Source organism: Fringilla coelebs (assembly GCF_963513975.1).
Source record: "Fringilla coelebs genome assembly, chromosome: 2".
NCBI classification, from domain to species: domain Eukaryota; kingdom Metazoa; phylum Chordata; class Aves; order Passeriformes; family Fringillidae; genus Fringilla; species Fringilla coelebs.
Genome location: NC_140029.1, coordinates 43088723 through 43108312, shown reverse-complemented (window position 1 = coordinate 43108312; position 19590 = coordinate 43088723). Strand labels below are relative to the sequence as shown.

The window sequence follows — 19590 nt, the reverse complement described above, 5'->3', positions numbered from 1 at the left end:
GTGCTCTTCTCTAACTCCACCTTATTTACCTCCTGTGGCACTTCTGTTTTCCAAATGCATGTCCAAGTGAAAGTTTACATTTTAATGTACACATTGGGCTGCTGCTACCTGAACTTCTCCTGAATTATTTTTACCATTAGACCTAAGCTGGTATTTTCTGGTGCTATTTGGTACAAGAAGAAAAAGAAATTTCTTCTTTCTTTTGATGCCAAAAAATTGTGAGATGAATTTTAAAAAATCTAAGGAAACCTTCCCATAGCAACATACAAACTTGGAAGTATGTTATGCTTTTTCCTCCTGTAAACAGCTTCTAGAATGAAGTTGTAAAAAAAAAAAAATAAAATTCTGAGTAAACAGATAAAAAACCAGACAAAAAGTATCTAAGTATCATCAGCTTCCACTGACTGTAATTGCACATTTGTGGTCAGCTGCCTGCAATGACATGCTATCTGGTCTAGAGGATGATCCTGTAAAAATTAGCATTCATACCATTTGCCCTTCTAACTACTTTGGTCAGACATTAACAGGGGCTGAAATCAGTTATTACTTCTCTATTAATTTTTTCTTCGCCTCAGGACATATTTACTAATAAACTAAATGACCTTTCTGTTAGAATGCAGTTTGTGACAAGATATTATGACAGCTATATTTATTTATTTTTATTTCTTCAGAAGAAAAAATTCCAGCTGTTCACTTTGAGAGGACTCTCTAAACACTATTTTTCAGCCAGAATGTAAACATAAAGCATAGACAAAATCAAAATCAATCCACTCAATGGCATTTGGAGGGAAATTGCAAAGCCACTGTGCACACTGGATTCAATTTTGGGTGTGGAGAAATAAAAGATATAATTGTTCATGGCTAGGAGAGTGTGGATGAATCATTTAAAACCTAATGCACATAGGCAGTTATATGTTGCATAGTGAAAATTGACCCTACATGGGATTTTTCAGAACTGCAGTTTTAGAATTAGTGTGGCACTCATCACACTTACTAGACATAGTAAATCAAAACCACTGTAGTATGTGTAAAATATTTTCCCTATTACATGAAAGATTGTATGGCTTTTTAAATGATGGACTGTATAAATCACTGATGTTTTATCTGTTTTAATTTGAAGTAAACAATACTGAACAATTAAATTCCCTGTGGGATATAGTCCTATGGTAACTAAATATAGGGAAATGTATATACTATTTCTGGCATTTTTCACAGCTCCAGACACTTTAAAAGGAGTTAACATAGAGTGGAGCTTGTTGGGTTAGAGAGCAATGAGTACAGCATTTGGTAGGGCTTTTCTGTGTGCCTGCAGGTCATAGATAACTCAGTAATGTGTCATGTTCCATTTCAGAATGAATAAGTATTTTAATTTTTTCCAGTAGGAAAGGGTCTCCCAGGAAGAGATTTTCAATTCATAAACAAACAACTTGTATTAAATACCACAATTCTGTTAAGAACATACCAACTAAAAAGTAATTAATTTGTTTTGAATTAAGTACAAAAATTATCACTACCTCTGGGCATCTTTAAAATTATTTAAAATTACAATGCATAATTTATAACCTGCCAGCACAGTGCATGGTAGAACTGATACAATCCTTCAGATGGTTATTGCTAAATACTGAACTCCTACATCTTAAACCCATTTTACCTGAATCTTGATTTGCTTCATAACTTTAAAATTTTGTAGTATTTGTGAAGATAAGTAGGGGACTTTTTGTCAGCACTTTTGGAAAACAGGGGACTTAGTCATCTGGACCTATTTTTTTAATTTGCTGTGCTTTTTTTTTGGAGCATTTTTTCATCTATTTGTCCAACTATAGCATTGCAGACTGCATCACTACAACGCAAGAAAATTTCATGTTGAAAGAAATAGTTCCTGTTCCAGAGCATGTGTAAAGTAGGTTTGGTTTTTTTTTTTTTTTTAATTTGACCAGTGGGAGTATCAACTTTGTAAACTAATGGAGCGTATCTAAAAGAATCAAACTCATCTATTGACAGATCGATTTAAAATATCACCAGAACCGGTGGAGAGTCATGGACTAAACACATTCCTTATCTTTTAGAAATGCACACCAGCAAGGCAGCTCAGTGCTGTTGGTTGGCACTGACAATGATTTTATTTTTCCTGGTGTTCCCGTGTGCAGGGAGTTTGTCAGCCACCTGCGGCCGTACAGAGCCTTTTACGGCAGCCTGGCGGATGGGCTGTGCGGGAACGAGCTGGCTGCTGCCGATGGGCTCCCCTGCTGGAATGGAGAAGATCTTGTGAGAAGGTAGCTTTCTGGCTCACTTCTGTCTGCTTTCTGTTGTAAGTCATGTTTTGCTAAAACAGCTTCTGTTCCAGCCAGCTATGGTGTTTCCCTGTGTCTGTGTCAAGATTAGTTGGAAAATTAAATAAGCGTGGGATCCCTTCTCTCAGGCTTCACCTGTACACAGTAAATAAAATCTCCCTGCATCTCGGTTTAGGAAAAAGAAAAAAAGAATTCCAGTGTTCTTCAGACATTTTTTCTTCAAGTTTGCAGCACCTAAACACTGGAAAAGAAGCTGGATTGGCATTTACAAAGTACAGTTGGATAAAAAGAATATGGAGTTTTGTTTGAGCTTGGTCTTTATAAAATGCTCCTTTTAATGCAGCGTGTGGTAATGGACCCAAGCTTAAAATGTTCTCTGGCTCTGAAGTTTGAAGTAATCTCTTACTATTTATTGTTTCCCATGAGAGAACTAAAAGTTAAATGTGAAGATAAAGCATTTTTAAAATGAAACATGTATTTTTATTATATGCAGCATCTTGGGAGACATCATTCAGCAGCAGTGGCAAAGAAGAGATAATAAACTGCTACAGTCCTCTATGTGTGTCTCTGGAATCAGTATATTACACAGCTTATAAAACATTTTTGGATGGCAGAAAGATTTTCAGAGAGCTGATTTCTGTGTTTTTGCTTTATTGTTTTGATCAAGTATTTCTCTGAGCAGGAAATCCTTCTCTTCCTGATGACCGAGACCAAAATACTGAGAAGTTTGTGGCAGCTATTTGTAATAAAAATCATTGTGTTAATGTGATGGGGATTAGTAGGTAATATCAAAGGTGATGTCAAAGAAGGCTGTGAGGAGAGTTAGTAAAATGTGAGCTAGGAAATGGAGAGAGCAGTGGGCAATATTCATCTTTAGGTATCTCTAAAAATTTAGGTAGGAGCTGTCGTTTATTGATTGATACATGAGGAAACTTAGTGGACATCCTTTTATCAAACAGCTACAGGCCCACTTTTCTTTATCTTCTCGGGCAGTCCTGTGCTTTGGCAGCACCAAAGTCCAGTGTGTGGTTGACTCCCTTGACAGTCTCACTAGCAGCCTTTGTCCAAGGATTTCAGCAGTCCTCTGAAGAGGCCATGTTCCTTCTTTAGGTAACTGCATTTGAGATGTAATCTCAACTGTGCCTCCTTGCTTTTGTTTTTCTGACCATTCACTAGTTCACTTAAAGTATTCCTACAAAATATCACTAACAATATGAAAGGAGGGTCTTGTAATTACAAGATTTCCTAAGAACTAAGTTCTTCTATCATTCCTTGTGGCTGCTTGTATACTTAATTAATACATTAGATATTTTCAAACCCTTTCTTCTTTTATCATATGATACTATTATACTGTATCTATTATTATATTATTATACTATTATTTGGTTTATCCTATTATACTGTACTGTTTGATTTTGATTGATTAGACACCAAAGTCCTGATAAAGAAATCAAGCATTCTCTAAATTTTCTAAATTCATCAGGTTTTTTTAAAAGCAATTTAATAGTTATGGTTATATATATATATATATGCTTATAATACATGCATACAATGTATTTAATATTGGATCCACCCAAAAGATATAATGAGTGACAAAAGTGCTGTATCTTAAAAGTAGGGAAGTAGGGAATAACACTTTGTTATTAGTTAAACCTAAAAATCTCCTTAACTAAAATATTTTGTCTTTGTATATATATTAATGCATATATATTATATTTTTGGTCAGTACATGTCAGTGTCAGTTTCCTGAAAGAACTGAGATGTAGATAGTAGAAGTACAGAATTATTATTAAAACCAGAAGAGCAGGAAACCCTGAGTTTCTCTGGATTATCAAATGGATCTGAGACCTACAGATTAGTTCCTACATCTCAAGACCTCTGACTGTACACCAAATACATTGTGGTAAACAATCTCCTGTTTCACTATCTTCATGAAGGCATTCAGATTCATCCTCTTCCACCCTTTCATTTTGCCTTCTTATTCAGTCAAAATGCCCTTTGTTCAATTTTATTTGTTTATATTTGTTCTTTTGTAACTGAAGGGGGAAAAGCTGTCCTGCACTTTGCCCAAGATAAGGGGCTTTTACTGTTAGTATTGTCATTGCAGAAGTGATGACCTGAGGAGAAGTGTCTAGTACCTGCTTTTGTAATGGCTGGGATGCATAGCAAGCATTTAAAATATATTCTGCTTAAATATTAGCAAGGTTTTTCTAGTGACAAGGACAAAAATAAGTACTTTTGTTGTCCAGCATCTACATAAAGATTTTTAAGAATAGGTAAGGCAGGCACTGAGAAATTATGCCACAAAAGCTGATTTTTCTTAGTGATGTGGAGATAAATTGGATAGTTTCTTAAAAATCTCCTCTAGCCCTATGATTCTGAAAGCAGGATTATCTAAATCCTGTGTTGCTCAACTTCTATTGTCATGATGCCAGGATACTGTGACATTTTAGAAGCAATAATGACTGAGCAGGCATTGCTGCTTTTCTCTCTAAATACTGAAGAACCTGTACATTCACTCTCTTTACTCTATTTTTTTTTTCTCCCCTCATCCTGCTTTCCCACTAATATAATAATAAATTACAATACTGATGAACTCAGTGCATCTCACCAGTATTTCTGGCACTGATGGGGAAAAGTCTCCATTGTTCAAATTAGTTAAAGACAAATAGATTTTATCTGTTTTGAGATTCTTCATTCTTTTCCATCTGTTTTTGCCTTCTGTTTCAAAAACATGTGCCATAGCTAGCTGATGACTGAAATTTGGGCTTGACATGAGAAAACAATAAAATGAACTATGTATTGCTGGTGTATCAGGACCTGAGGAGATTGCTTAGACTGCTTGCTGTGTCTGTGTTTCAAGCTGCAAGTAGCAAAAAGCCCTGAAGACAGACGAATGAGGAAAAAAATCTTTGCAGTTTTTCATTTTCCTTTTTTGTGCATCTTTCTAAAGGAAGCATTTCAAAGGTTTTAACACTGACAATATTGGGTATCAGTTAAATCTTATAACCTTTGCCTTCTCTAATGCTATCCAAGAGATTATCAAGCTTGGATGGGAAAAGGTCAGAAAATGAAAAACGGTATTATTGAAATGAAAGCTTACTTTACAGTTTACATTTCATATGCTTCAGCCGTTCCATTTTTAATTTAAGCAGTCTTTTCATTTTCTTTTTTGCTTTTTTTTCCCCAAATCACAATGCCATGGAAATGTGGCCCTTGATTCTGCAATTCTAGATTGTTCTGGATCTAGCATTTCACACAGTAAAGGCTCATGCTTTCATGAAGACCAGACCAGAATTCCCACATTCCTGCTCTCATGCCTGGCAGGATCAGTAGTGGCCAGGACTTGCAGGAGCAAGACCACTCTCATGAGCTCTGTGTCCCTGCAGCGTGAGGCACATCTCAGAGGAGTCCTCAGCCCCTCCCTCTCTTACCCACTTGTGTGACTGCAGTGGTCTGGCATGAAATTGAAATTCAAACTTCCCTTTCAAAGCCACAGGCGAGTGTTGTGATGAAGTACCTGGAATTTAGTGTTATAGTGCAATATAGTGTTATAGTGTTCAATGGAAAAAGAGGAATTGAACTTATTAATAAGTTATGTGCTACCAAATTGTATGAGTTTGGAATTTCAGTGGCATCTTAGCATTAAAGCTAAAATAACAGAGCTATGTAAATAGACTGAGATTGTTCCACTTCACAAACATAAAGAGATTTAACTGACATTGATGCAGCTTTGGTTGTCCAGAGAGCCTGGCTAGAATGTGAAGAGAGACAAATTGAAAATACACAGAGGAGAGCATAATATATACTGTACATCTCGGGACCAGCAGTTTAACTGAAATAAAAATAGATGTGAGTGAAAAAAATAGTAATATTTTGTGTGTTGAAGGATTCAGGAGTAATGGAGATTATTAAAAACAGCTAATCAGGTTTTGAAGGAAGAGTTTCATATAAAGCGTGTATCTGAAGTATCCAAATTAAGAGAAATTAAACAGCATGATTGATTTTAATTGCTGAGCAAATCGTTAAAAAGTGATTATAATAAGCATCTCTCATCAAATAAATGCTTAGCTTTAGCACAGCTCTTAGGCTAAGGAAATTTTCTTTTTTGGTTCTTAAATATTCTGAAACTACTTAAATCCTGTTGCTGTTCTTACCCAATAGAAGAAGAGAAATGGTTATATAAAGGAAATTAATAAACTGATTTCAGTTTCCTTCTATTTGAGCTAATCTCACTTTTTAAAACAAGGAAATCTGTAAACTGCCATCTAAGGCACCACTTGACACCTGATGTGCCTGAGCAACTTAAAATGTAGGAACAGCCCATTATGACTCTTACTGCTTTGCCCAGTAGTCTGCTGCCAACAAGGACCAGCGAAGGATCATAGAGAAAAAAACAACTGTATGCTTGTACTTCCACAAAACATGCAAATTTGCAAATGCCTGGCCCAGAACTGTGAGCATTCAATCTTCCCATGAACTCAAAAATCTTCACACCACTAGCTTTGCACAAGAGAACCAGAAGTTTTCAGATGCCAGAGCACTGAGTCAGTTTAAGAGGGGCTTGTGATACATATTTCTGTGTCAACATAGAAAAGACATGAACTGGCATAAGATCCCTTTGTTTATAATAATTTTGGGGGTTGATTTTGCTGTGAGTTATAACAATAAAAGCAATTTTTGCTTAAATATTGGTAATATCTGTCATCGGTATATGCTTGGATAAATCTCGTGTTGCTTCAGGATGGAATGGATTTAATTACATAAAATCGACAAAGAATGTATTGCATTTGATAACCTCAAAATAAATGTTTTATTTTTCCTTTTGTTTGCTCAAGCAAATATATCATTTTCTGTAGTGTTTGCCCTAGAATCATTACACTTGTTTGTTGTGCACAGCAGAGCCTCTAATAGAAGGGTTCTGACAGTGGGTGAATTAATTTCTATTAGGTTGGTAATAGTTTACAAATTGTATTGACTTTTAAAATTAAAAACGTGATTAGCACCATGCTAAATAAACTGTGGCATTTATAAAGTCACAGAAGACTATTCAAAGGTAGGCATGAGAAAGAACAGTAACAAAGAATATTCCATGTTTAAATTATTGCATCATCATGCTTTCATTTTTGAAGGTTTTGGGTTTTCATTTTGTACAATCATAGAAAAATAAGAAGCACAATTAAATATTAGTGATTTGAGGACTCTTAAAGGTTTTCCAGGTGAATTCAGGACTACTTTACTACACTTTATAACATGAAAGAATGGAGGCAATAAAAATGAAAATCTCTTGTCTCCTTTTTATATAAGGATTCATATTAAAACCAAGGTTCATATTAAAATTCATTCAGGAGATTTTGATGCATAGTTAAAAAATAAACCTTGCATAGAATAAATAACTATGAATCATTGTAGATTGTACTAGATAGAAAGTTTGTGCCTCATTGAAGTTCTTATAGAAGAAATATGCTCTTACTGAATTCAACTTAGATATACAGGTTCTCTTTCAAATAGTAAGTTCAGTGATGTTTTACAATTTCACACACTGATACTCTGAAACATATTTCTAAACCCAAGTAATTTATCACCTCTATCTATGGCAATTATATACAGCACCCTCAATGACTTATTTAAACAATATTTTGGAATTGTGAAATATTGTGAATATTTTGGAATATTGTGAAATATTGTCCATGGGGTCTTCTTTCAATGTAATGTCCACAGCAGTTTCCTATAAACTCTGCAACTCTACCAGTCCAGAGAGGAGACTTCAGTGCCCAGCACTGCTGCATTTACAGATGTTCCTTTCAACCTTTGTATTATTATGTAACCTCTGCTGAAGACTTTTTCTCTTGGCAGCTTCAGGTCAGATTTTCATCGAGCATCCTGCACTGGCTGAACTTAGATTGTGCTGAGGGTTTTGCTTTTGACATTTTTACAGATGACATAGACACTCAAGCAGGGTGCCTTTAAAGGTCTGGAAATTGGTTGGGAGACTTATGTGAAAACCACAAATTTTTCCTATGAGTCTAATTGTGAAAGTTTTTCTTTATCTAAGAAAAATTTTTGTTATGTAGTCCTATTTTGATGAATATTCTATAGATTTTTATGTGTACAGATTAGTATTTTTACGGTCATTTATATAATACAGATGATAAAAAATTGGTATTCATATAGTTTTATTGATGCATTCAAAAATAAGTTCATTCATTATTTTTTCTAGAAACAAATATTATTCTTTCCAGTTTTATCAAGTATTTCTTGCTTTTGTAGTCAAAAGAATCATTATATCCTCTCTAACGAAGTATAACTAATCTGCCATTTAGAACTGTTAGTCTACTAGCATGTACTTCAGAATATCATTTTGTCCTTCTTAATAGAAGTTATTGCTTCTTATCTTCTTTAGCAGCTCAGCTGCTACTTGTATTCCTTTAGAATTATGTGATTGGAAGCACAAATTGTCTTATATTCATTAAAATTACTATTTTGCTCTGTTTCCATTGTAACACTGCATTTCTAGGGTCAAAGTATTTTAGCACTACTCCACAAGTGGGCTCTCAGGAAAATTAAGCTGCATTAATGAAGACTATGAATTTAGAAATCAGTGATGTAAGCTCGTTTTTTTCCTCAGTTCCTTGACTAACCCAAACTGAAGCTACTTTAATTCAGAAGAAATTTTAATTTTTAAAGTGTAGTATTCCACACAGAAGTGCAATGAGGCAATCCAGTTAATGCCCCAGCTTCTATGAGTGCTTCTGTGACAGCTATCTCTGAAAATCAAAGACTGAAGCAAAGCCCAGTGCAAAGGAATGGGTACACCCATGTAGGCCATGCTGCAGCCTTGGTAAATGATCCAGTCAAGCACTAATGTGAATAGTCACATCCAAATCTGAAAGGTTTCCATGCTCAGGTAGCGCTTAAGATACCAAAAGTTATTATAAGAGATCAAAGCAGCTGAACTAAATTGTTACACTCCTGCAACAGGAGACTGCAGATTCTTCCTAAAAGCATTCTCTTATACCTATGAGAGAGAAAAAGGAAATAAGAAGCATAAAAGCCAGTCCAATCTCACAATAAGTTGTCTTTCTTTGAGAATAAACAACATATCTCTGCTATCAGCAAGACTTTCCTTCAAACTGTTGGGAATCTTTATGCATGTTTGAGAAAATCCCTTGGATGGACGGGATGCATTCTAGTGTGCTGCTGTGTAATAAGATGTAGCTTCTCTTCCTTGGTCTGAGGAGTGAATCTCTCTCATGTTAAACATATTTATGTCTTATGTTAATAAGAGCTTGCCATGTTGAAACTTGTGTTATTCTTGATCTTACATACTCCAGGAATTTGTGTGAAGAAAGGCATGGCTGAATGGGCCTCTTGGCCTCTTTTTCAGTGAAGAGATAAATGGAACCCTGTAGGATGCAATTAGTTTGGTCTCCCAAATATTTTGATAGAACTTCCTGGAAGGACTATTTCTCCCCTTCGTAAAGGGCATCAGTCTAAAAGTACTGATAGAATTTATGTTGTAAAAGGTTAAAATATCCAGTAACTCAAGCAAATACAGAGCATCTATGCTGAGACAAAAAACCAAAATAACCTAAAGATTAAATATTACAGGTGGTAGACTAATCCAAAGCAGATATGTCTAAGTGTTTGCAATATTTCACTTGAAAACTAGGTACCCATATTTATCCATATGCTGCATGTACTGTTGATCTATTTTTGCTAATACTGATCTTCTGGTCAAAGTTATGTATTAAGCTTACTGAGCTAAGCTGAACAAAATAATTACACAAGACAAAGCATCAGTTTAATTCTTTCTCAGTGCTGTAGGTCAAGGATGGAACATATTCTTGAATAAGGTACCAAACATTGCGTTTCACATAGTTTCTCAAAGTTTTGGTTTAAATGTAAGATGAAGTTGGGAGGGGATTTGGAAAGAAGTAGAGTGTTTATGAAAAGAAGAGTAATTTTCCATGTTTCCTTAGCCTGTTTTCACTGTGGGTTATGTTTACACTCTCTAGAACTCCAGGTTTTAAGTCTTCAGCCACAGAATCACGGAGTTACAGAATGGGTCAGGTTGGATGGGACCACAGGGGTACATCTGGTCCAGCCTCCCTGCTCAAGTAGGATCCTCCCAGAGCACATGGCACAGGATTGTGGCCAGAGAGTTCTTGAATATCTCCAGGGAGGGAGACTCTGCAATGTCTCTGGGCAAGGTTCAGTTGTTATAAACAGTTATTATAAACTGTTATTAACAGTTCTTAAAGCAGTTCTTATAAAGTGCTATAAAAACCTGTGTGTTCATGTCATTTTTGCAAATATGGCAATGACAATATTTGAGAGGTGCTTAGGTTTCTGTATAATGTTTCTGTATAAAATAGGTTCCCAGCAGTTGTTATTTTAATATGCGTCCCTCTCCTACCCTGATATCTTTAAAACATCTGAATCATACATCAGTACAACAGTTACAGATGAAGTAACAAGTCTAGCCTATGTTACATCTAATAAAAATGCGTTTTTTTCATTGTTTATTTAAGTGTTTCTGGGATCTACAAAGATAACAGGGCAGACAGCTAATATTAGTCAGTACAAACACTAAAACAACTTCCTCTTTTCTACTTAAGGAAGAAAAGTATGTAAACAGTTCCTCCTGAAATCCTTGAACAGAAGATGTTTAAAATAAATAAAAACTAATAAAAAAATCCTAACAATATTTTTGATATAAGGATGTTTCATCTTGCAGTGAAAAGTATTAAACATTGTCAGTTAACACATTGCAATTTCTGAATGGTTGAAGAACAACACTGAATGGTCCTGAGGTGCTAGACAGGAGCTAGGTGTTGGAGAGAGATGGCATAAACCATTGCAGGGGTTTATTGAACAAGAATGTCTAGATAAATGTTACTAGCCCTGGACAACATATATTTCTAGTACAGGAAGGTTTTTACTATGATCAAACCCAACAAAATCTCAGATTAGAAAGACTGCCATTCAACAGTCTTTCTTTTGACAGCACAGACTGTATTCACAGAGATTCACAGTAATAATTTCAAATAAATATTTTAATATAGAGAGAATTGGTTTTTCAAACAAGAATTTTTACCAGTCAGTTCAAGAGCTATAGCTAGGCTGTACTCCCTCTCTGTAATTGTAATTGCTTTGTAAAGGAGTATATTTATAGCGAAAAAGAGTTGAATCAAACAGCCAGAAGTTGTTTATTTACCTTGACACCTGTGAAGAATCTAAAATGAAAATTATTTTAGCTAATGTTTCAGTCAATATAGGTAATTCTTCTATATTCATATGTTGACAATGCCATATTTGAGTGTACAAGGAAGTGTACAACAATTTGAGTGTACAGCTTCATTTTTTAGGGCGAGATTCAACTGGCATCTCTAGCTATGCAAACTCAGGCATCTGGTTTGGACTTCTGGAGTCAGTGCAGTCAGTGGAGTGAGACACGTCCTGCTCAGTGCTAGCAGACTGGCTGCTCCTAAGCCCTGCAATCACCTGGGAGTGTGCAGCACAGAGTGGTTATGTAGCTTAAATCATTGGAATCTTGTCCTCAAGAACATGTAAGTCTGATGGTAAAACATCCGTGCCCTGAGGGATGATTGTCACATTTTAGCCCCAGCCAGCCACCGAGTTTCACACAGCCACTTGCTCGTCACCCCAATAGCAGACTGGGGACAGAATCAGAAGGGTAAAAGCTAGAAAACTCAGGGGCAGAGATAAAGACAGGTTAGTAGAGAAAGCAAAAGTCATAAACACAAGCCAAGCAAAACAAGGAATTAATTCACTGTTTTCCATGGGCGGGCAGGTGTTCAGCCGTCTCCAGGAAAGCAGGGCCCCATCACATGTAACAGTGACTTGGGAAGACAAAACTTCATCTCTCCAAACACCCTCCCTTCCTCCTCCTTCCCCCCCACTCTATATACTGAGCATCATGTCCTATGGAATATCCCTTTGGTTAGTTTGGCTGTCCTTGCTGAGCCTCCTCCCAACTTCCCATGCACCTCCAGCTTCCTTCCACCATGGCAGTAAGAAAAGCAGAAAAGGCCTTGACTCTGTGTGAGCCCTGCTCAGCAGTAACAAACACATCTCTATATAATCAACCTTGTGTAGCACAAATCCAAAACATGGCCCCATACCTGCCACTGTGAAGAAAAATAGCTCTACTCCAGTTAAAGGCACCACAATTCAGAGCATATTTCACGGCTACCAGAAGGAAAGTACAGAAATGAGTCACTTCTACCCTGTGCCTCAGGGAGCTGTAGTTACAAGTGCACCACTGTGCACCACCCTTAGATGTTATCAGAAGGAAAAAAAAAAAAACCCAAGTTTCCTGGCTCCAGCTAGAGCTCCTTGATTTGCTGTTCCCTACTACCTGTCAGGTTCCTCTAGGCTCTGAATTCCTCTGCAGAGAGCGCCCCTGTGGCAGATGCTTCAGCAGTGCCATTGGAACATTTCACAGTGGTAGGTGCAGCACACACCACGGGTCAGGCAGATGCTCACGACAAGAAAAACTCTTGTCTCAGCTGTGTACACAAATTGTGCTGGAATACATGAAGAGAAGCCATATGTAAAGAGATCATACAGTTGTTCAGATGAGCAGTTTAATAATTGCATCAATCTCCAAAACCTTTTAACTGTTTCAGATTTACACTGAAAGAGAGCATAATCTTTCTCTAGGTACAGAACAACTCGTGTCCTAGAAAAACATCTTCTGATAAGTAGGCAGGGTATTAAGTTCATTGTTCTCATTTATATGTGTGTTTGAAATAATTCTGAGCTTACGCATTTAATCTTGTGTGTATGTGAGAGTAATGCTCCATCACCTTCACCTGTCTTCTGGCAATTAAGAGGTACAGATACATACTGTAATTATGTTCTAGGGAATTTTGTAAGAAAAAATACATTCTGGTTTTTAAAGAAATCAGAGGCATAGTCTTTGTGGTTTTTTTTTTAAATCTTAACTTTTTTTTATCGTATCTTTTTAAATATTTTTAAATACTTTTAAATCTTATTTGTGTCTTATATTATCTTGCTACTACTTTAAATGACTTTAAAAATAATTAATTAGAAAAAAATTGCAGAACTGTAGCCATGATGCGTGTGCAAAACCACTTATGGGAAGTCAGCATTAGTTTCCAGCACATCTAATGGTAACTTTAGTTTACATTTCATTATTACAATCAAAAAGAAACAAAACATTGGAGGGGGCAATATTAATACTTGTTGAACTTCACCAAGTCTGATTAGCTCGTCGTCAATTAGCAGTGTTCAAAGCTGCCTTCCCCCCACCCCCCCTTCCACATGTCACAGCACTGCGAAGTGAAGCAGCAGCAGGAGAAAACTCCCTCCCTTGTTTTGGTGGTCCTGCGGGAAGAGCTGTTCTGTCTGTTGCTGTATCCTAGGTTGCCACCCAGTGGAGAAGAGTGTAACTTGTCCTGCTATCAATCCCAAAAGTGACAAGCCTTATCACAGAATCATAGGTTGTCCTGAGCTGGAAGGGACCCACAAGGATCATCGAGTCCACCTCCTGGTCCTGTGCAGGACGCTCCAAGAATCACACCATGTGCCTGAGAGTGTTGTCCAAACACTTCTTGAACTCTGGTGACCACTTCTTACCCCTGCACAGCAGCCCTTTATTCTGCAAGCAAATACTTGGGGTGGTCTTTTTGGGGAAACATTGATTGCTTTTGCTGTTTTCCCTTGCTCTGGTGTTTGCCCCTGCTCTGTACATATTTGCTGAGTTTGGCGGGTGTGCTAACGCCATATAACATGGAACAACAGTGCAGTTCCATTTACATTAATGTAAAAACTGATCAGTGTGGCACTGGATCAGAGCTGGGATTTGTAACAGTGCCTTATATTTTAGGAAAAAAATAATCTTATTTTTGACTTCCTTTAAGTTATGCCATGTGCTGTTAAAATGTCTTTTAACACAAACATCTTCTAGCCTTAGCTATGTTTAAACAAGCAGCTCAAAACTTTGAGGAAAGAAAAACAAACCACCCAAACTCCAAACCTGTTTTTCACTTCACATTACTGAATTTTCTGACTCATTCTGTACTTATTTCATCTAAGTGTTTGCAATTGCTGTACAAAGCTAATATAGGCAAGTTTTGGCAGCCACTGGTATTTAAGTAGTGTATCATAAGGAAATACTCTGAGTATTTAGCAGAAGGAGGACAGAAGAGAAGGGTGAATTAGAGTACAGAAAAAAAAGGAAGGGTGCTGATGGACTCTGAGGAAGAGAGATATATGGATGGAAGACAGTGACCAGTAGGTTCTATGACCAGTAGCTTCTCTGAGCAGCCATCATTTTGCCTGGTCCACAACCCCAGCAGAGACCAGTTACAAATGGGGAAAGATATCTGGTATATCCTTTGTCTTTGGAAGTCTGTAGTAGGCCCATGCTGTGACAAAAGCCAAGCTACCAAGCAAACAATCTCAAAGAGTGCTTCCTTTCTTTAGAAAGATTAAAAGCAACAGAAACTCAATGTCTTCAGCTGACCTTATTTTCACCCTGTAAAGAACCCTCCTTATCTAGTCTGCTACCTGGTATCTCAAATTTTCAGTTTCTTCCCCCAAAGACTTTTTCAAGAGTGGGAAGGAGAGGAGGGCAGGGCTAATTTTCCCCACAAATGCTCATGGAGGGTGTTTAATCTTCTTGTGAGATACTCTGTTTCTTTAAAGCCCTCTTAACATTAGCATTCTCCTTTTATCAGTCCTGAAACCAGGTTGTAGCAGATAAGGCAGAAACTTGGAAGGATATAAAACCTACGTCTCTGTATTTTTCTCATTGTCTGCAGCATGAATAAAGAAAACCAAAAAACATGCTATTATTTATAATTTTCAAGGTAAAAATATGCCTAAACTGCTGCAGTTCAGGATTCCAATGCGAAGAAGAAAGATAATATTTTTTCACCTTGTGTATGGAATTTCTTTTTTTAGTCTGGTCTCAGAAGCACAGAAAAGCTTGCATTAGGAAAGGACCTCTGGAATTGCTGGTGCAAGTTCTGTAACAAGTCAAGGCCATAGATTAGTATATTCAGGACCCTGGCAAGCTAAGTGGCATTTTCAATGGCTGATATTTCACTCATTTTTATAGCAGCCTATTCCAATGCTCAGCTGCTTTTTCTTTCCATATGTCTAGACAGCGTTTCCCATAAGCAACTTGTGCATGTTACCTCTTGTTCCATCACTGTGCATCCTTGTGGAAAGATTATCCCCTCCTTCTCTGTACCTGTTTAGGTATTTTTATAAATTGTGTGGGGAGATCCCCTCTCAACCTGGTCTTTCTCCGGCTGAATAAACACAATTCATTCATCCTCTCTTTATATGTCAAGTTCTCCAGCTCTCTTAATATCTTGGTGTCATCTTAATGGATTCACTTTTCTTTTCAGGTCCTAAAGGCCCATATACAGCTGTGACATTTGCAATTTCAGTTTTGGTTTGTATTATGTCCTTTTTTTCTTCTCTTCAATGCTCTGTCTTGAGCCTAGGTTGGGCAAGATAACAAAAACACACTCTGAAATCCACTGCTCACCCTTAAAATGACCTTTGTGACACTTTGGATATAGATCTGAGTATTTTTCTAAGTACAATCATTTTATTGTTCCATTTTATTTAATTTCTGGAACTAGTTATGTCATTATTCAGCCTTCAGACTATTTTTATTCTTATATATTCTTTAAGATGATATACAATCAAAGGTGTGCAAATTGTGGCCAGATGTTATTAATGTTTGATATACAGATGTATATAACAAATGATTAATAGAAAAATAAACAGTCAACAGCTAAGTTTGGGGAGAGTTCTCAGACTAGAAAAAAAATCCCACCCATTTTAAATCCTGAATATATGTGCAGAAACTGGAGAGGGATTAATTTCTCCTAAATGATGGACTTTTTACTGCCTTTTTACTTGAAGAATCAGACACAGAGGCATCTACAGCAGCATTTTAATTTGTATCAAGAATGTGCTTTTGACATAAATCTCTCAGTCATCTCAGTTTCTTCAGTTCATGTTGTGAAACTGTCTTGGGCCAAATAAACAGGACTCCTTTTAGGTGAAGCTAAACAGTAAGGCGTGCCTGAAGATCACATCTAACTCAGCCTGACTACTAATGGGCATTCAGTCTCTTGGGATTAAAATACATCTAATTGAGTATTCTCTCCCCCACACATATCTGTAGTGTAGATATTGGGCCCTAAGCATCAAGTTCTGACAGAAAAAAAAAACCAACAACTGTAAATTAGTGGTTACATAATTTAGCTACTTGCTAATATTGGACATAATTTGGCTTGTTACGGCTCACCACGGAGCTGTGCATGTGTGTGGGAAGAAGGGAGACTGGTAGGAAAAGAAGTGTACAAAACCTGCTAAACCCAGGCACATGAGGTGAATAGCTTGGATTACATAAAAAAAAAAAAGGAGGGTCAATGTGTGATATATTTGTATTCAGCCTATATTGCCTGTTCTTTATTCTAAGACTCATTATTATAATGGATTATATAACAATTAACATTCTTTTTTTAAAAAGAACCTTGTTGACACTTGTATTGAGAAGGGAATTGTTAAATTATGTGCTTGATATAAAGGCTTGTGATTGTTTGAAATAATGATGTTTATAGCAACACAAATCTCTAATGAGGCATGATGAACTGGGGCATCTACTTCAATGGAGGAAAATAAAGTGAAACACTTTTCCTCCAAACAGAGTACATGCTCCGTTGTTTCAGTGGGACAATCATCATGTACGAAGCAGTGTATTGGGATGTTTTTCAGCCTTAATTGCCCTGTCAGTTACAATTAGAGGTGTTAATGTAACTGTGAAATGCTACAAATTACTCCTAGCTTTTGCTCCTTATGCATTCTCAGCCTGTCTTGCACAAAAGGGTATCAGAATGACTGAGATCTCTTGCTGAGCCTGTTATTAAGGTTTCCTTGTTCTGCTCCCTGGGTACAGTTATTCACTCAGTGTGGATTCAGTATTATGGGTGTAAAGATGCCGGCAGCACAATGGATCCTTTTAACATAAAGGGAAAAACCTTAGCACATTAGGCATTTCTTCTAAAATACCTGGAGCTATAACAGCAATTTTTATAGCTGTACTGGTTAAAAAATTACAGTTTTTACAGCCAAAGTTGTTATTGGCATGAAATCATATCATTTTCAAGATCTTACTTGTCCTTACTGATTTATAGGGTTTCGACATTATTTTTCTATTGCACTCAAGGAGCAGATGTATTTCATAATCCTGCCAATGTGGTTGTCTAGAACAAAGGGATCATCTCAGCAGAATGACACAGAAATTTTTGACTCTTGGAGGAAACAGGAACTTGAAAGGGAAGGTCTGAGGACAGTGTATTTGCTAGTCCTCTCATTCCATTAAGCAGTATCAAAAGGTTGTCTGGCCCAATGCTAATAAATAGACTAAAGGGGGCAAATCAAATGAGCAATGTGACACTGTACTCTGTGATAGACAGAGAAAAGGAAGAAATGCAGAGGATTCACAGAAGGGTGGCCAAATGCTCTTGGTAGGTTAGATTTTATTTTCTTCCACTACTGAAAACTCTTTAGTGCAGCAGTCATTCAGGGGACTGATAGACTTACTTCATCTTGGTTTGAAACAGCTGTTTTGCATTTCTGCAGTCTTAGAGATTGCATTGCTCTTTGAGAGGGCAAATGTCTCTGACAGTGGATTAAACTCCCTAGTGTTTACTTCAGAGCTGGAAAAAACCTCGCACTGCAGGATGGTTTTATCCTATTGCCTGAAATCTTGGAACACTGAATAAATTGCACACAGTCAGGGACACTTCAGTTTCATCATCAAGTGATGGATGACTGGGTAAAGTGACAGATGGGTTCAGATTTGAAGTATATATACTGCTTAGTGAAGGAATTGAAAATAGAACTCATCATTCTTGTTTGTTTCTATGGATTAAAAACTGATTACCATTATTTATATTTATATTTATATTTATATTTATATATTTATTAACTGAAGCCCATTATTTATAAGGTAACACTTTAAATGGGATTAATCCAGATGAAATAGTTACTTCTTAATATTTTTGTTCTTTTACCCGTGCAGTACAAGAATCCTGGTAAAATAAGTGTAAATTTTAAAGACTGTAAAGCCTGCCTATGCTTATAAGGGAAGATGTATCTGGAAATATTTTGAAAATAGGAGAAAAGACTTCATAGTCTTTATCATTCTTCAAAGACATGAACGGTTTTCAAAAAGGTGTTTTGAATTGTCTTGGAAATTTGGAAATTTTGAGGGTGAACATGTTTTGTATGTTAGGGAAGTTTTTATTTTATACCATTTTCCTCAGCAAAGCAAATGAGCAATTGGCTAAAATGGTTAAAAATTGTAAATACATAATTTTTTACAACAATTAAGCCATGAGAAATAATGATAAAATTGGCAACTACTAAGACTATTTTTTGTATAATGACAAATATAGATTCTTTTAGAAATATGATGACCCTGACTTATGCACCTATTTTCTTTGTGTGTGTGTGCTCTGACGCAAGTGGGATAGGAAAAAGAAAAATTCTGTAAACCAAAAGCATAAATGTGTTCTCCAAGCAGACTAAAAAGATTGCATAACCAGTATGTAACATAGTATGTAAATGAAACCTAGCATGATACTTATCAACAAAAACTTAATTAGGTAGATATGTCAATCCCATACATATGTCCCTGTGTGCATCAATTTAGCATATTAAAGACCAAGTAGCAGATTTGTCAGATCTACAACATGTAGTAATTAAAATTGCCTAATATTGTAACTTTATATCATAGTTTGATTTTCAGTGCTTCTTAGCTGTAGAAAGTGTTTTGGGGGCTTGACTGCAACACTACCACTATCACCACAAATACAGATTATGAAATATTTTTCTTGCTGAAAGAAAATATTTCTCAAATTGGAATCTCTGTATGCCTGGCCTAGGGAGAAAAAGCAAGCTGAACCTTTTTCTGTCTGAAATATCTTGGGGATGAAGCTTTCGTATTTGCTACTTTACATTTCTAGTCTTGTCAGGGAAGTGGATTTAGAGCCTAAGAAAATACATTTTATTGCTGCCACAACATGGTGGATTATGTGCTTCAGTTCCTGGTCTGCAAACAGTGGGAATAATGGAGCATGGTTTTAACCTGGGCTTTAGGCATCTGACTTCGGGCTTTTTCATAGGCTAATCTCCTAAACAGCAGCCAGAGCTGGACAGACTGCAAGAAGGTGATTGGGAAGCCCTGAGTTAAGCTTCTTCTCTAAGCAGCTCTTTT

General features: G+C 36.6%; 1 protein-coding gene across 1 annotated transcript in view; it reads left to right on the top strand.

The window, feature by feature from the left end:
• Window positions 1-19590, top strand: part of GPC5 (glypican 5) — a gene marked incomplete at both ends in the record, with an annotated part of 580434 nt that overhangs the window by 111362 nt on the left and 449482 nt on the right. The window contains one exon of the mRNA XM_084226708.1: window positions 2148-2273. Within this exon, the coding sequence (XP_084082834.1) occupies window positions 2148-2273 (126 nt within the window). The remainder of the gene's footprint in view (window positions 1-2147; window positions 2274-19590) is intronic.